The following is a 13,234-nucleotide window of genomic DNA, read 5'->3' on the forward strand; positions in this document are numbered from 1 at the left end:
CCCCCCCCAAGAAAAAACTAGGCTGACAAACGGCCAAATACTCTCATGTGGTCAATTGGTGGTCATAACAACTTGAAAGGGTGGTTCAATTAGTTGGACATTGAAAGTATCGAAATTTTCCAATGTTCACAGTTTTTAGCAGAAAGGGCTCTATGGAATCATAATATTTTTGACCATAAGCTCCTTTGGGACGCATAGTCCATGAGAAGTTAAGTAACGAGGTAAATTAAAATACAATATGTATTACCAGTTAATCGAAGTGGCTTATATGCAAAATCTGAAAAAGCCTTGAGTATCATGTTGAAATTTCAGGGAGCTAATAGGGGGACGGGGGAATTCGCCCTTAAATTTTGACCTGGGTGAGAAGGAGGGCTAAATTTAAAGGCATTGTGCAGCCAGGTACTCAGAATACCATATGTACCATACCTTGGAAACTGCTGTGGGGTTAAGTTGAAACTTTCTGGTGCCGTTGGGGAATTATGCTGCAAGGGAAGACATGTCTTGCCAGATTATCAAAAAGGCCTATCAGCAATATCTAGGGAACGGCCTGTAGTATCAAGCTTACGAAACTCCTAATAAGCCCAGTTCGAAGCGCCTGAATTCGTCTTTCAAAATATTGCTATGGTAGATTTTTTTTTTTATTGTAACATTCCGAGTTGCCACTTTCATATTCTTTAAATCATTGAAATTATTATGGGCTCAGGAAAAGCAATGGACCCAGAACCAGTGCAGGATGGAGATAAACATATCTTCTCAGACCCACATGAAGCGCTTCACCTGTCTTAGAACCGGACAAAATGTCCCTGGGCCACCAGTTGAATGGAAGCTTGTGCAATCCTGGGCCCATCTTGGTCACAAAAGGGTTTGTATACACTTGATAGGGCTCTTCCATCAACATGAGTCGAAAGCCAGCTTAGACAATCTCAAGCCTATTAGCTCTGCCTTATTATACATTCATACCTCCAAAAATTACGCTACTATGGGAAGGTAACCTATCAAGGATAACTTAGCTAGGAAACGGTTTTTCAGCCCAAAAAACCCTCATAACAAACCAAACCCAGAGAAATTATACATTCATCAGAATTCAGTACAAATCCTGTGTCATTTACTAGGCTATAATTTCCTCGAGGGCGCCTCTCTTCCAGGTCACCCTACAGCGCTATTAATGGCCACAGTTTTGGTCAGAAAAACTTGTGAAAGAATTACGCTGATGCCACTATTAGGCCACGCAAACAGGTTTTTCTCTATAAGGGATAGGGACAGAAAAAGAAAAGTGTCATAGAGTGAAATTTTACGCTGGGGTATTTGACAAAATTCCTGGTGACTCCAAACCATCTCACATCTGTAAAATACCGTGTTTTAATTTTTTAGATTGACACTGAATGAATATTTGAATCTTTCTTACCTACGTTTCCAACAGCTTGAAATTTTTCGTATATATTGATGGTGTTTTTTTTATTACAATTATTAAGAGAAATGTAACTCTTGCATCTGTGGCTAACTTTTGAGGAATTAAAAGCTTTAGGATTGCGGAGGGGACAACCCATTTCATATACGGAGTAATTTCTATTTGTTTTAGGTTTTAACGTCGCTCCTTACTTTCAGTTAAAAAACTAGTTTTTTTTATGTAATAATATAATAAAGGAGGCTTTAGTGTCCTAAAATGGTGTAAGTCCAAAATTTTGGAAGTCTACTATATTTATTTTATATGTCGAAATTCGGCAAGGCAAATCAAGTAAATTTTGCTTGGCTTTTTCGCATGTATAAACTATCCAGTGATAAGTTTCAAACATTTAAAAGTATCAAAATAAACATAAGTCTCAAAGGCATACGATTGATTGCATTTAATAGAGTTAAACATATAAGAAAATTCTTATTACATTAACTATATGATAAAACGTTATAAAACTATATACAGTATATTTTATACTTCTGTCTATGACAGACATGTTATTTTAAACTTGGCTGTAGATGCCGTTAGCTACAGTGAGAATTCTGCAGTTTCTCCTCGATAGAAAAATTCAGTGTGAGAATCATGGAGAATGAAATTGAGCCAGTAATGAGGGGAACTTTACCTTTTCTAAGTCTAGCCCTTGTGCTTTCACTATGCATTCTAATATCTCCTGCAAGCGTATCAGCAACACAAGATATACCAGCATATCGAGTTTTACAATATGACCTTCAGTCAAGTCATTTTGGTAAGCCATGGGTGACTGACCTGGTTCAAAGTTCTTCATCCAATTTTTTTTTTAAATATAGCTTTACAGTTGGCTGAGTTTGGTGCAGTGTTTCAAAGCCTAGAATACCACTTTATCCTATAGATCTAGGGAATTTGCTGTTTGGGTAAAAGCCTAGCCTACAATTGGGGCCATTGAGAAGGAAAAATGTTCAGAAAACAATTCTTAGCTTACATCACAATATGCAGAACAGCTGTAGTGAGTACAACATTTTGACTGTAGTCCACTGTACTCTATGCCCAACTGTTTAAATAGTCTAGGCCTAAATCCCAAATTATAGTAAATTTTTGATTGACTCATTAATGAAGTAGCTAAGAAATAGACATATAGGCTACTTAGAATCTTTTCCTGAATTTGGTAAAATTCTAGTTAATTGACTTCTTGCTATCTCAGAAAGGGTTTAGGTTAGGATAATGAAACTTATAGGGATAAATCTTCAGACTAAAGTATGTCCCGGGAAGGTATTTTGAAGCAGCTACCTCAACTCCTTCCCCCTCTTGAGGGCCCTGACCTTTGATGACCTTTAAAAATATGTGTGTTATAAAAATGAAACCTTGCAAAATAGATCTTCTATTTTTCAACAAAATTGTTTTCAGCTTCATAACTTTGCTCAATTCCATTTTATAAGGTTTTAAAGATATGCAAATACATTTCCTAAATTTTGAAAAAAAAACATTAATATGGTTCAAAATTCTGCTCAAATAACAGGAATTGCATTTTCAGAACTAAAGGCAGAGAAAAAGCAACTAGTAACTGAAAATTAAGGTATATGTTGTTTTGTCAAAATTTCAATAGGTATAGACCTGTCATGTAGACAAAGTTCAGGACCCTCTAGAGAGAGAAGAAGTGGAAGTGGGCACTTTAAAATATCTTCCCGGGACATACTTTAGCCTGTAGACTCATCACTGAAAGTTTCATTTTCCTAACCTAAACCCTTTCCAAGATAGCAAGAAGTCAATTAACTAGAATTTTACCCTGAATTCAAATAGAAATTTTGTTTACATTAGAAATGTTGGCTACCTATCTCTCCCCTAATGTGGAAATATATAGCCTACTCTAGATTGTGTATCCTATATAATGAATTTCCCCTTGTTTTGACAAACTGTTTAATCAGTTTAGAGAAAAGAGGGAAGTGGAGGCCATGGATAAAATTGCTGAAGATTTAGAAGATATAGCTACCTTGGCATAACTGTAAAATATTACACAGGAAAGTTAATAAATTGCTACTGAATAATCAATCTGGGCTTTTCACAGTTAAAGATAGGAATAGGGCCACAATTCAAGGTAAGTAAATACTGATGGGTAAAACATTTTGAGAAGGTGCAAAACCATGATAGGGTTACAGGAAAAGATATAGAAAAGAATGCCAAAGTTTGTGACACTTTGTACACAAAGGAAGATTTATTTTTTGAGGATGAATTAGTGACAGCTCAAAAACAAATAAAAAATATTAAGGACCCAGGTGCTGATAATGTAGTATATGAGCTCCTTAAATATGGTGGTTATGAGGTTAGTTACTAAAGATTATGAATATGATTTATGAAAGAGAAAAAGTACTGGTACATAGCAATTTTAGGAAAACTCTGTAAGAAAGATGATAAGAGTAAGAGAGGTAATTAATTAGGGCATTTGCCTGGTTTCTGTAGATAGATATAAAATCACTTAGTATGATGATACTTTTTAGACTTAGATATGCTGTAGAAGGTTATAGGATTTGTTGACAGTTTAATCTTAGATTACTAATTAAGAAGTGCTTGAGTCATCAAACACCTTTAGTCCTCATTAATATAGATTATGAGCAAGTACATAAGGAGCCCTGCAAAGACAGTGAGAGAACAAAGGAATCAAAATGGTAAACTAAAACTCTCCTGGACTTGGATTATGCTGATGATTTAAGTATTCTAGATGAAGTGCTAGCATATGAGTGAATGTTTAGAGATATTGCAAGTTCAGGGTTTGAAATTAATGTTAAGAAGACTAATTTGCTATCACTAGGGATGAGTGAAGGTGAAAACCTGACATTGGGTTACAAGAAGATCAATCAAGTCAACAGCTTCACTTACATAGGTAGTATTATTAATGAACACCATGGGAGTAGTGAGGATATTAAAAGCAGAATAGCCAAGGCCTAGGGCATTTTTCATATTGGGAAAAAGTTTGAAAGATAAGTCTGCAAGCTAAGGTTAGAATGTTGTAAGCTACATTGATAACAGTGTAAAAGCATAGTTCTGAAGTCTGAGTGCTCTAAAAAAGAAATAGATTTGCTAGATGTTTTCCAGAGAAATTGCCCATAGATTGTTGGGGCACCTGACAGACAGACTGTATCTTAAATAGTAGGGTGCACAAAAAGTATGGTTCAGTCCTGCTTTCTAGGGCTAGGACAGATTTGGGACATGAAGGATGACAGATTGCCAAAGTTTGTCCTTGTTGGCCAACTGTCTAGAAGGCCAAACAAAAAGCAGGTTGTCCATGGTCAGGTTTTGAAGATGTTGTAAGGAAAGATTTAAGGGAAATGGGAACTTCCTAGGAGGTTCCCTGGGAAGCTTTGTTCCTGTATGTGTAGGAAGCACATGTTGTTGTGTTGACCTCAGGGAGCTTGGTGCTGCTGTAAGAGATTAACAGTTGTTGGAGTAAATTCATTCTTTTCTTAGCTAAATTAAATGTTACCTCATTCTTAATCTTTAGCTTTTCCTGTAACATTTACCTTGAATCACCAGAGAATACTTACAATTTCCAATTTTTGAGTTGATGCCAAAATGTCAGGCCTAACTTCTGATACAGTTTGCCATATGATGGTGTTTGTCCATGGTGGTGGGTATTAGTATGATTACTGTAAGAGTTCTGGACAAACCCCTTATGAAAAAGGAAATTATGAGGTTCTTACAGGCTAGCCAAAAAGAAAAAAAAGTTCCAAGCTTTGGCAAAACTCCAATCTTATACCTATGAAAAATTACAGTAGAAAAAGCTGCCAGATGGTTACAGTCATGTACCATGAGACTTGTGGCACCTAGTGGCAAATAGAATTCTACTGAATCTAAAATTAGTCAATTTTCTGCAAGAGCCTTCCAATGTCTAACAGGTAATAAAAAGGGCTAGTGTAAATGCTGGTTTGATAGCCTTTCTATTGGGAGTAGGGATCTCAGCATTTTTAACCCTTTCTGCATGAGCTAGAATTTTTTTTTCGTGAAATTAAGGGTAAACTCGACTGTCTAGATTGATTAAGAAATGCCATATTAAGCAAATTTTACTCTTTATGTTATGCAGAAAATTCATGTTACATAGGTTTTTTTTTTTAGCTTGTTCTACTTTTATCCATATTAGGCTACTTTCGTCATTTATTTTATTTTTAATATTATTGGGATTATCTCTGCATTTACTCACATTTGAAATCTTTGCCTGTTAGAATATTCTGAAAAAAACAAGAAAGATAGTTAATTTAAATTAAAAAAAATACTCTTCCTAATTGTTCTTATATAGCCTATCTAAATATATATCATAAAGCCTTTTTCCAATTATTAATTAATACATTTTTCAAAGAAAAGTAAAAAACTTGTGTTAAACCAAAAGTGAGCAAAAATAGAATCAAATAACCTGGCAAGTATAAAATTACCGTAAATCAGCATCAATAAGTAAACAAAACCCAAAAGGAAAAGAAATTACAATAAACATCTGATTCAAATTCAAAATAAGCAGAAATAATTGTGAGTAGGGCTCAAAACACCTATGTCTCCATAAGGCCATAACATAATGTGCACTTTACTGAAAAAAAAATACAAAGGAATGTGCATTGTTAGTTAATATACATATGCTGATATTTATTCCTTAAAATTGTAATAATATTTGATTTATTGAAGTTATACAAGTGAAAACGCTTGAATTTTTTTCTGTAAAGTTCAAAGTATGTTCTGGCTTTGGGAAGGCATAGGGGTTTGATTGTTGATAGACTCTTTTGAAATCCATTTGATGCCCTTTTTGCCTTAATGGTCTAAGCCTTACAAGTTGTTGCAATTGAAGTAGTAGTTGGAGTAGTTTAGTAGTAGTAGCAGTATTAGTAAAAGTATCTGTGGAATCAGTGTTAGTAGTGACATGCATATATTGCCTTTTGGTCAATTTATTGTCCCCTTTTAGTATTCTCTAAAAGTTCCAACTTAATACCCAAATCCATTGTTGAGTATACTCTATTGACAATCTGCATGCACATAGTTTGTTTCTGTTTAGTTTAAATCCCCCTCAAAGTTTTGTCAAATTTTCACCTTATATGATCTTTGGACTATTTTGAATAACATTACTGTCTCAAATTTTCTTTTGGTTGCATTGCAGGAAAACATGACATCTGGGGAGGGGAAGCAACCTTCTGAATACTTTGACTATTAGAAAGGGCACTAGAAATTCTGATTACCAATTCAATGATTCTGCTCTGAAATATATACAACCACCCTTTCATAAAAACCTTATATACCCCAGGGCATAACTTAACAACATTTGCCCTGAGAGCCTTGGGGAGGGGGGAAAGGGTGTCTTTCTCAAAGACATAATTTCTGGTACAATGAACAAAATTGCTATCTCCAAATTTAATTGGATGTATTTTCAGAAATGATGGCCATGGGGGGATGCTGCAGGCTCTCAAATAACTTTGACTCTTAAAAAGGAAAAATGTGGTGTGTGGGAGGGATAGCTGCCCTTTGGTCACTTTGACTCTTAAAAAAGCCAATAAACTTTTGATTACTAATCTAATGAGACCCCTCTGTAGTTTTTATCAATCAATCAATCAATTTATAATACTAAAAGAAAAACTATTACAAAAGTAAATCAGCTAATAGGCCTAAGAAGCTTTGCTTGTAATGGGCCACAGATAACAAGAATAAAACACTTTTATAAAATATATACAAGAAAAAAAACAAACAAAAAAACACTGGAACAAGACAAGGACATTGAACAGATAGAAGATTTAGAAGGAGGTTCAACATATAGCTGAAAATGATTTTAAAAGAAGAGAAGTGACATACAAATTGGGATAGAATTAAAAAGAGAGACAAAAATTATTGAACTGGAAAGACCCAACGAAATAATGCCGTTGCAGAAAGAAAAAGAGGGACATCCAAAGGGATGGAGTTCCATAATAGAATTGAGTGATATACAGGAGACCTCTGAGCTGCTGTAGAGGATCGTTTTGGTAAAATAAATCGTCGAGAAGAATTACGCAAAGAAGAAAAGTACCTACCTGAGCCTGTCCTTGAGAAAAAACTGCTGCAGGGTCAGTGGAAGAGTACCTAGAAAAGCAGAATGCGCTAAATAAAGAGTACTTTTACCTATAATATGATCCAGCGGAGCTATTCCAGTATCATCATAAAGATCAGAGGAAGGGTAAAGCCGAGGGAGAAGAAAAGTAGCTTTCACTGCCCTATTTTTGGCTCTTTGAAGTGAGCAGAGAAGAGATTTATTAGTATTGCCCCAGACAGAGCAGCAATAAGAAAGGTAAGGATGAATAAAAGCATAATAAAGAGATACCATAATATCAGCAGGAAGAAATGAATTAATCCAGTGCAACATTGAAGACTGGCGGAGGATTAAGGAACGGGTGTAAGTTATATGCAGTTTAAAAGAAAGAAAACAGTCAAGATACACACCAAGAAATTTCACCATAGTAACTTGTGGTATAATATCATTCCCAAAAGTCAGGGTGATTGGCTCCTGTACGTCTCTCATACGGTAAGGGGTCATAAATTTGATAATGGCACTCTTTCGGCTGTTAAGAGCCATACCATTTGACCAGCACCAATCCTTTACTTTATCAAGAAGACCTTGAGCTATAGAAGTGGCAGATGGCAGGTCCACCGCAGCAATGAAAAAGTTACTGTCATCAGCAAAAAGAACAGGGTGAACATGGGGATGAAGACCATCAACAAGATCATTAATGTAGATTAGAAACAAAAGTGGTCCAAGCACAGAGCCTTGTGGGACACCTTTCAATACAGGCAAAGTAGTGGAAGAAGTATGGTTAACCAAAACATACTGAGATCTATCTGAGAGGTAGGACCTAAACCATTCTAGTGGGACTCATGCACACCAAATAAGGATAGTTTAGACAGAAGTACATTGTGGTCAACCATATCAAAGGCCTTTGAAAAGTCAAGAAATAGACCCAAAACACACAAGCCCTTGTCCAGATTAACACGCACAAACTCTGTAGCATCAGTAAGTGCATGTAAGGTAGAGAATGAGGGACAAAACCATACTGATGGTTTGTGAGAGAGAATTTCCATCAGTCAAATTAGTACTAAATACAAATGAAGAAAGCCGACGATACACTACTTTTTCAACAACCTTTGAGATGACGGGAAGAAGAGAAATAGGTCTGTAGTTTGAAATTAGAGACGAATCACCTTTTTTGTGCAAAGGTAGAACAGTAGCAACTTTAAATGAATGAGGGAAAATACCAGAAGAAAGAGAGGGGTTAGTATTGTGTGAAATCGGATGAGAAACAAGCTGACTAATTTTTTTAAGGACATTATTATTCAAACCAAAACTATCAACTGAACGACTGCTAGGAAGTTGAGAAATAATACTAGAAATCTCAGTAGTACTACATGGGGAAAGGAAAAAAGACTTTTCTGTCAAGGGAAAACAACTTACTGTACTCGGGAGTGGAATTAGAACTGAAGGAAGTGTGGTGAAATACGAATTGAAGGCACTCGCTGAGAATTTTTTGTCCACAACAGATCCTTCAGCATTTCTATAAATACATCGGGAGGAATGTTTGAGTTTCTTGCGAGAGAGAGAGCTTCGTTAATTACAGTCCAAACCTTGCGCAAATTCCCCTTGCATTCATTAATTCGACGCGAAAAATACAGCTTTTTTGCTAAACGAACTGAAGAAGTGAGCACATTTTTGTAATGTTTATACTTCAAAAGATCATCCTTTGTCTTACTTTTACATGCGGCCTTGAACAAAGACGCCTTCATATGGGTTGCATTGATCAGACCTCTAGACATCCATGGGCATTTGGGTGTAAAATTCCTTGGCTTATTTCTAAGAGGAAAATGCTTATCCAACGGAGTTCCCATACGACACAAAAATAATCCAGTTGCACAATCAGCATCATTAGCTTCAAGAACACTAGACCAATCATTACTCTGAAGACCATGTATTAAACTAGAAATTTCTTTATCTGTAAAAGTTCTAAAAGAAGACTTGCCTTTCTCATCCACAGTAATCTCACAAAAGTGATCAAGTGATCAGAAAGATCAGTGAAAACAAGACCAGAAGAGAACTTCAAATTAGGAGAATGAGAAGTGAAAATATTATCTATTAAAGTGGCAGAATCTCTCGAAGGGTCAACGCGAGAAGGAAAAAAATTGAAGGAAGTAGCCCTGAAGAAGAAAATACATCAAAAAGATGGTCACACTCATCATTTGATCCAACATTTTAACATATTGCAATTAAAGTCTCCCAAAACACAAATTCGTTTTTTAGAGAAAGTCCCCACACCGGAAAGCTGATCAAGCAAATCACAGAACAGATGTGTTGGAAAAGGAGGGGGCTTATAAAACAAACAAACAGTATCACATGCAAACTGGCTTTTCAGATCAATGACAAGAGAATAAACTGTCCTACTATTAGACACCACTGATGTAAACAAGGATTCAAGGTCAGATCTTCTACAAAATTCAATATTAGATTTTATAAACAAAGAAATACCCCCAGAACACTTTGTTACCATTCTAGGGATGTGAATAGCAATATAACCATCCATATCATAAGCTGTAAAATTATCACTATCAGATAACCATGTTTCTGTCAAGCCTATGACATCAAAAGGGCAAGAATTATTAGACCACAAATACGATTTAAGACTTTCGCACTTATCTCTTATTCCACGCACATTCAAACAAAATACATTAAAGCAACTATTTGAAGAGAGTGAGGGCATAATGTTATCACAATAACATTGGTGGTGTGAACTAACCATAGATTCAAGGAGAGGCTCAAAAGTGTGTGCCTCTTGTCTACCAGCACTACTTGGTTGATCAAATATAACTGAATTAAGAATAGAAGAATTCAAAAGAAAGGAGAAATCACCCATAAGTAAGAGAGGGTGGATGGAAAGGTAAGACATATAGGCAACAACGGAGAAAACAACTGCAAGAACAAAGAACAATAATAAACCACTAGGTTCAAAGGGAATAAAAATAATAACAAACAAGTACAGGGACAAAGGCAAAAAAAAAAAAGGTAAAACAATAAAGTAACAACAGGAGGAAAGAGGTATCAATGGTTTTTGCAATCCACTTAAATGAATAATGTAAAACGACATTTATGCAAACATTATGCAACATAAATGCAACATTATGCAAACATAAGAAAAACTATTAGATCATAAATAAATTTACAAAACAGAGCTGAAAAAAAAAGAAATGGTTTATTTCAGTCCTGGGAGGGACTTGGATGAGCTGTAGTTAACTGATAGAGAGTATCAACTTGAGGTGCCTCTTTGACAGTAATCACTTTACCATCAGAAAGCTTTGTGAGTATTTCTCCTCCACTAGACCATGTAGACCTCTTCCCAAGCTTTGATTTAGTATAATTAAGTAGTTGAAGTCTAGACTTTGTGAGTGACTCAGAAATAAAGACACCACTACCTTGCAAACATTTCTTTTCTCTAAGAATGAGCTGCTGCATTCTAGAACTACAAAATTCCACAACAAGTGGACGAGGTTTCAAACCTGAGCCTTGTTTACCAATCCTTCTAGCAGAAACTATATCATTCTGGGTCACAGGAATACCAGGAAATCTAGTTCTGCAAAATCCAAGGAATCTACTTTCAGAAGCTGCTGGATAAGGGTCTTCTTTTAAACCAAATAGGACCATCTGATTTGAGAGTTTCATTTGGTCAAACTGATCACTCAGACGATCAAAATTAGATTGAATTGGTTTCAGGGAATTTTGCAGCTTTGACAAACCTGAGTCAAGCAATTTGAGGGATGATTCAAGCTTTGTCATCCTCAGGTCATATTGTTTAAGTGATTTTTCAACAAGCACATCAAAATCCATTTTCAGGCTAGTGTATACCTCTTGTTTGATTATTTCTATACTGTTGGCATCAAAAGTAGCAGGTTCATGACTAGGGATAAGTTTTTTAACGGAGGCCTCAACCAAAGGACCAACTTCAGAAGATAGTGCTTGACTGACAACTTCTGCCATTGTAGTTTTAAGAGTTTGATCATTCAGTGAATCTGCAATCAGCTTTTGCTTGTTCTTTAGAGTGTTAATATGTGAGGTGAGCATAACAATCTGCTCATTAATAGATTCAGCACCACTAAACTGGATAGAGCAGTCTGATCTCATATCTCTGGTACTAGGAGGTCTATAGCTCTTTTTTGAGGTATCACCCATGATTTAGGCTAAAGTGAACTCCAGTTGAACAAGGCTAATTAAGCTACAAGCCAAAACAGCCAAAAAGGAAAAAACAGCAAAGACAAGGGATCTTCTGGCTGGCACGAGCAGTTATCTGAAGGGTAATTTTACGGCTAAGCAGAGATGTAGGCATCAAGCATCAAGCACAAAATAAAAAGACTGTACCTGGAGGGTCCCCAATTGCACCCCTGGGGTTGGGGCTGCTAGACCTGCCTGTCTTTCCCACTGGACTGGTTGGCAGGCTAAACCAGCTCCTCATATAATTCCGAATTTAATGGATAGATTAAAGATGCCACATATTCCACTTAAATAAACAATAAAAAATTCCATTGTATATCTTTAATTTTGAATTTTCCGCCATCAATCCAACCATGATTTTACAACTATGATTTCTATAAAAAACCTCATTTGCCCCCAGGGCATAAATTGCAACCCTTGTCCAGAGAGGTGTGTGTGTGGGGGTGTCTTCTTCAAAAGCAATATTTCTGAACCCTTAAACTGCAAAGAACAAAATTGCTATTTCCAAATTTTGATTGGATGTGTTTGGGAAAATGATGGGCATTGGGGGGGGGGGGGTGCTGGTTGCTCTCAAATCACTTTTGACTCTTAAAAAGGCACTATAACTTCCAATTTTAAATCAAATGAGCCACATACAAAGTTTATATGACCACCCTTTGTTTCCAGCCTCTGGGGGTTTGTTTAAACCCTGTAAGCCTTAAGATGCATATCAGGAAAATATGACGTTCGTGGGGGGGGGGGATAGCTGACCTCTGATCACTTTGACTCTTAAAAAAACACCAAAATTTTGATTACTAATCCAATGATCCCCCTCCAAAGTTTATTTGGCCACGTTTTCTATAAAAAAAACCTTATATGCCCCTAGACCATAACTTAAACCCTTGCCCTGAGGTCTGTGAGGGGCAGGTCATCCCCACAGAAAAACTTCTGGACCTTTCAACTATGTTGAACAAAATGGCTATCTCAAAATTTTGTTTGGGAAGTTAATGGGCGTGGGAGGGGCTATTTACCCTCTAATAACTTTTGACTATTAAAAGGGCACTAGACCTTTCAATTTCCAATCAAATGGGTCCTTTTTGAAGTTTCCATAACAATACTAATATGAATTGCCTGGGTTTGGTAAACAGTTAAAAAATTCCAAATCCAAGCTGATATACTATGTTTACTATTAAAATATCTAATTACAAATACAAAAAAAAAATTAGCTTTTGATAATGATCTCATTTCAGATGAATAAAAAATATAAATTAAAGTGAATACAATCAGACAAATCTGTTTAATATAATTTTTCTGGATACTAGGCTGTGAAATAAGAATGTTGTCATTATGATTTTTCCTTTGTGTTCAGGATTAAAATGTGTCTTTCCTAAACACGGATAGCAGGTCGCTAATCTTGAACATGATATAGGTATGCTAGTTTTAGATGATTGTTATTGACTGGCTACAGTCTTAGAAAAGTTCTTTTTGCAACATTTTAAACTTAACTGAAAGTTACCATTGTATGCTAGTCTATTTAAATACATTTATTCTTCTTTACGATGCTTGTCTATAATTTAATATGTCCA

The 13,234-nt window shown here is 35.8% G+C and overlaps 1 protein-coding gene across 1 annotated transcript in view; it reads left to right on the forward strand.

Annotated features, from left to right (window-relative positions):
* The first annotated feature begins 1,994 nt into the window (after nt 1-1,994).
* LOC136031169 (BOS complex subunit NCLN-like) overlaps nt 1,995-13,234 on the forward strand; it is a 76,238-nt gene continuing 64,998 nt past the window's right edge. Inside the window, exon 1 of the mRNA XM_065710519.1 lies at nt 1,995-2,198. Within this exon, the coding sequence (XP_065566591.1) occupies nt 2,036-2,198 (163 nt within the window). The 5' untranslated portion in view covers nt 1,995-2,035. The remainder of the gene's footprint in view (nt 2,199-13,234) is intronic.

The sequence above is a fragment of the Artemia franciscana genome, chromosome 9 (genome assembly GCF_032884065.1).
Source record: "Artemia franciscana chromosome 9, ASM3288406v1, whole genome shotgun sequence".
NCBI classification, from domain to species: domain Eukaryota; kingdom Metazoa; phylum Arthropoda; class Branchiopoda; order Anostraca; family Artemiidae; genus Artemia; species Artemia franciscana.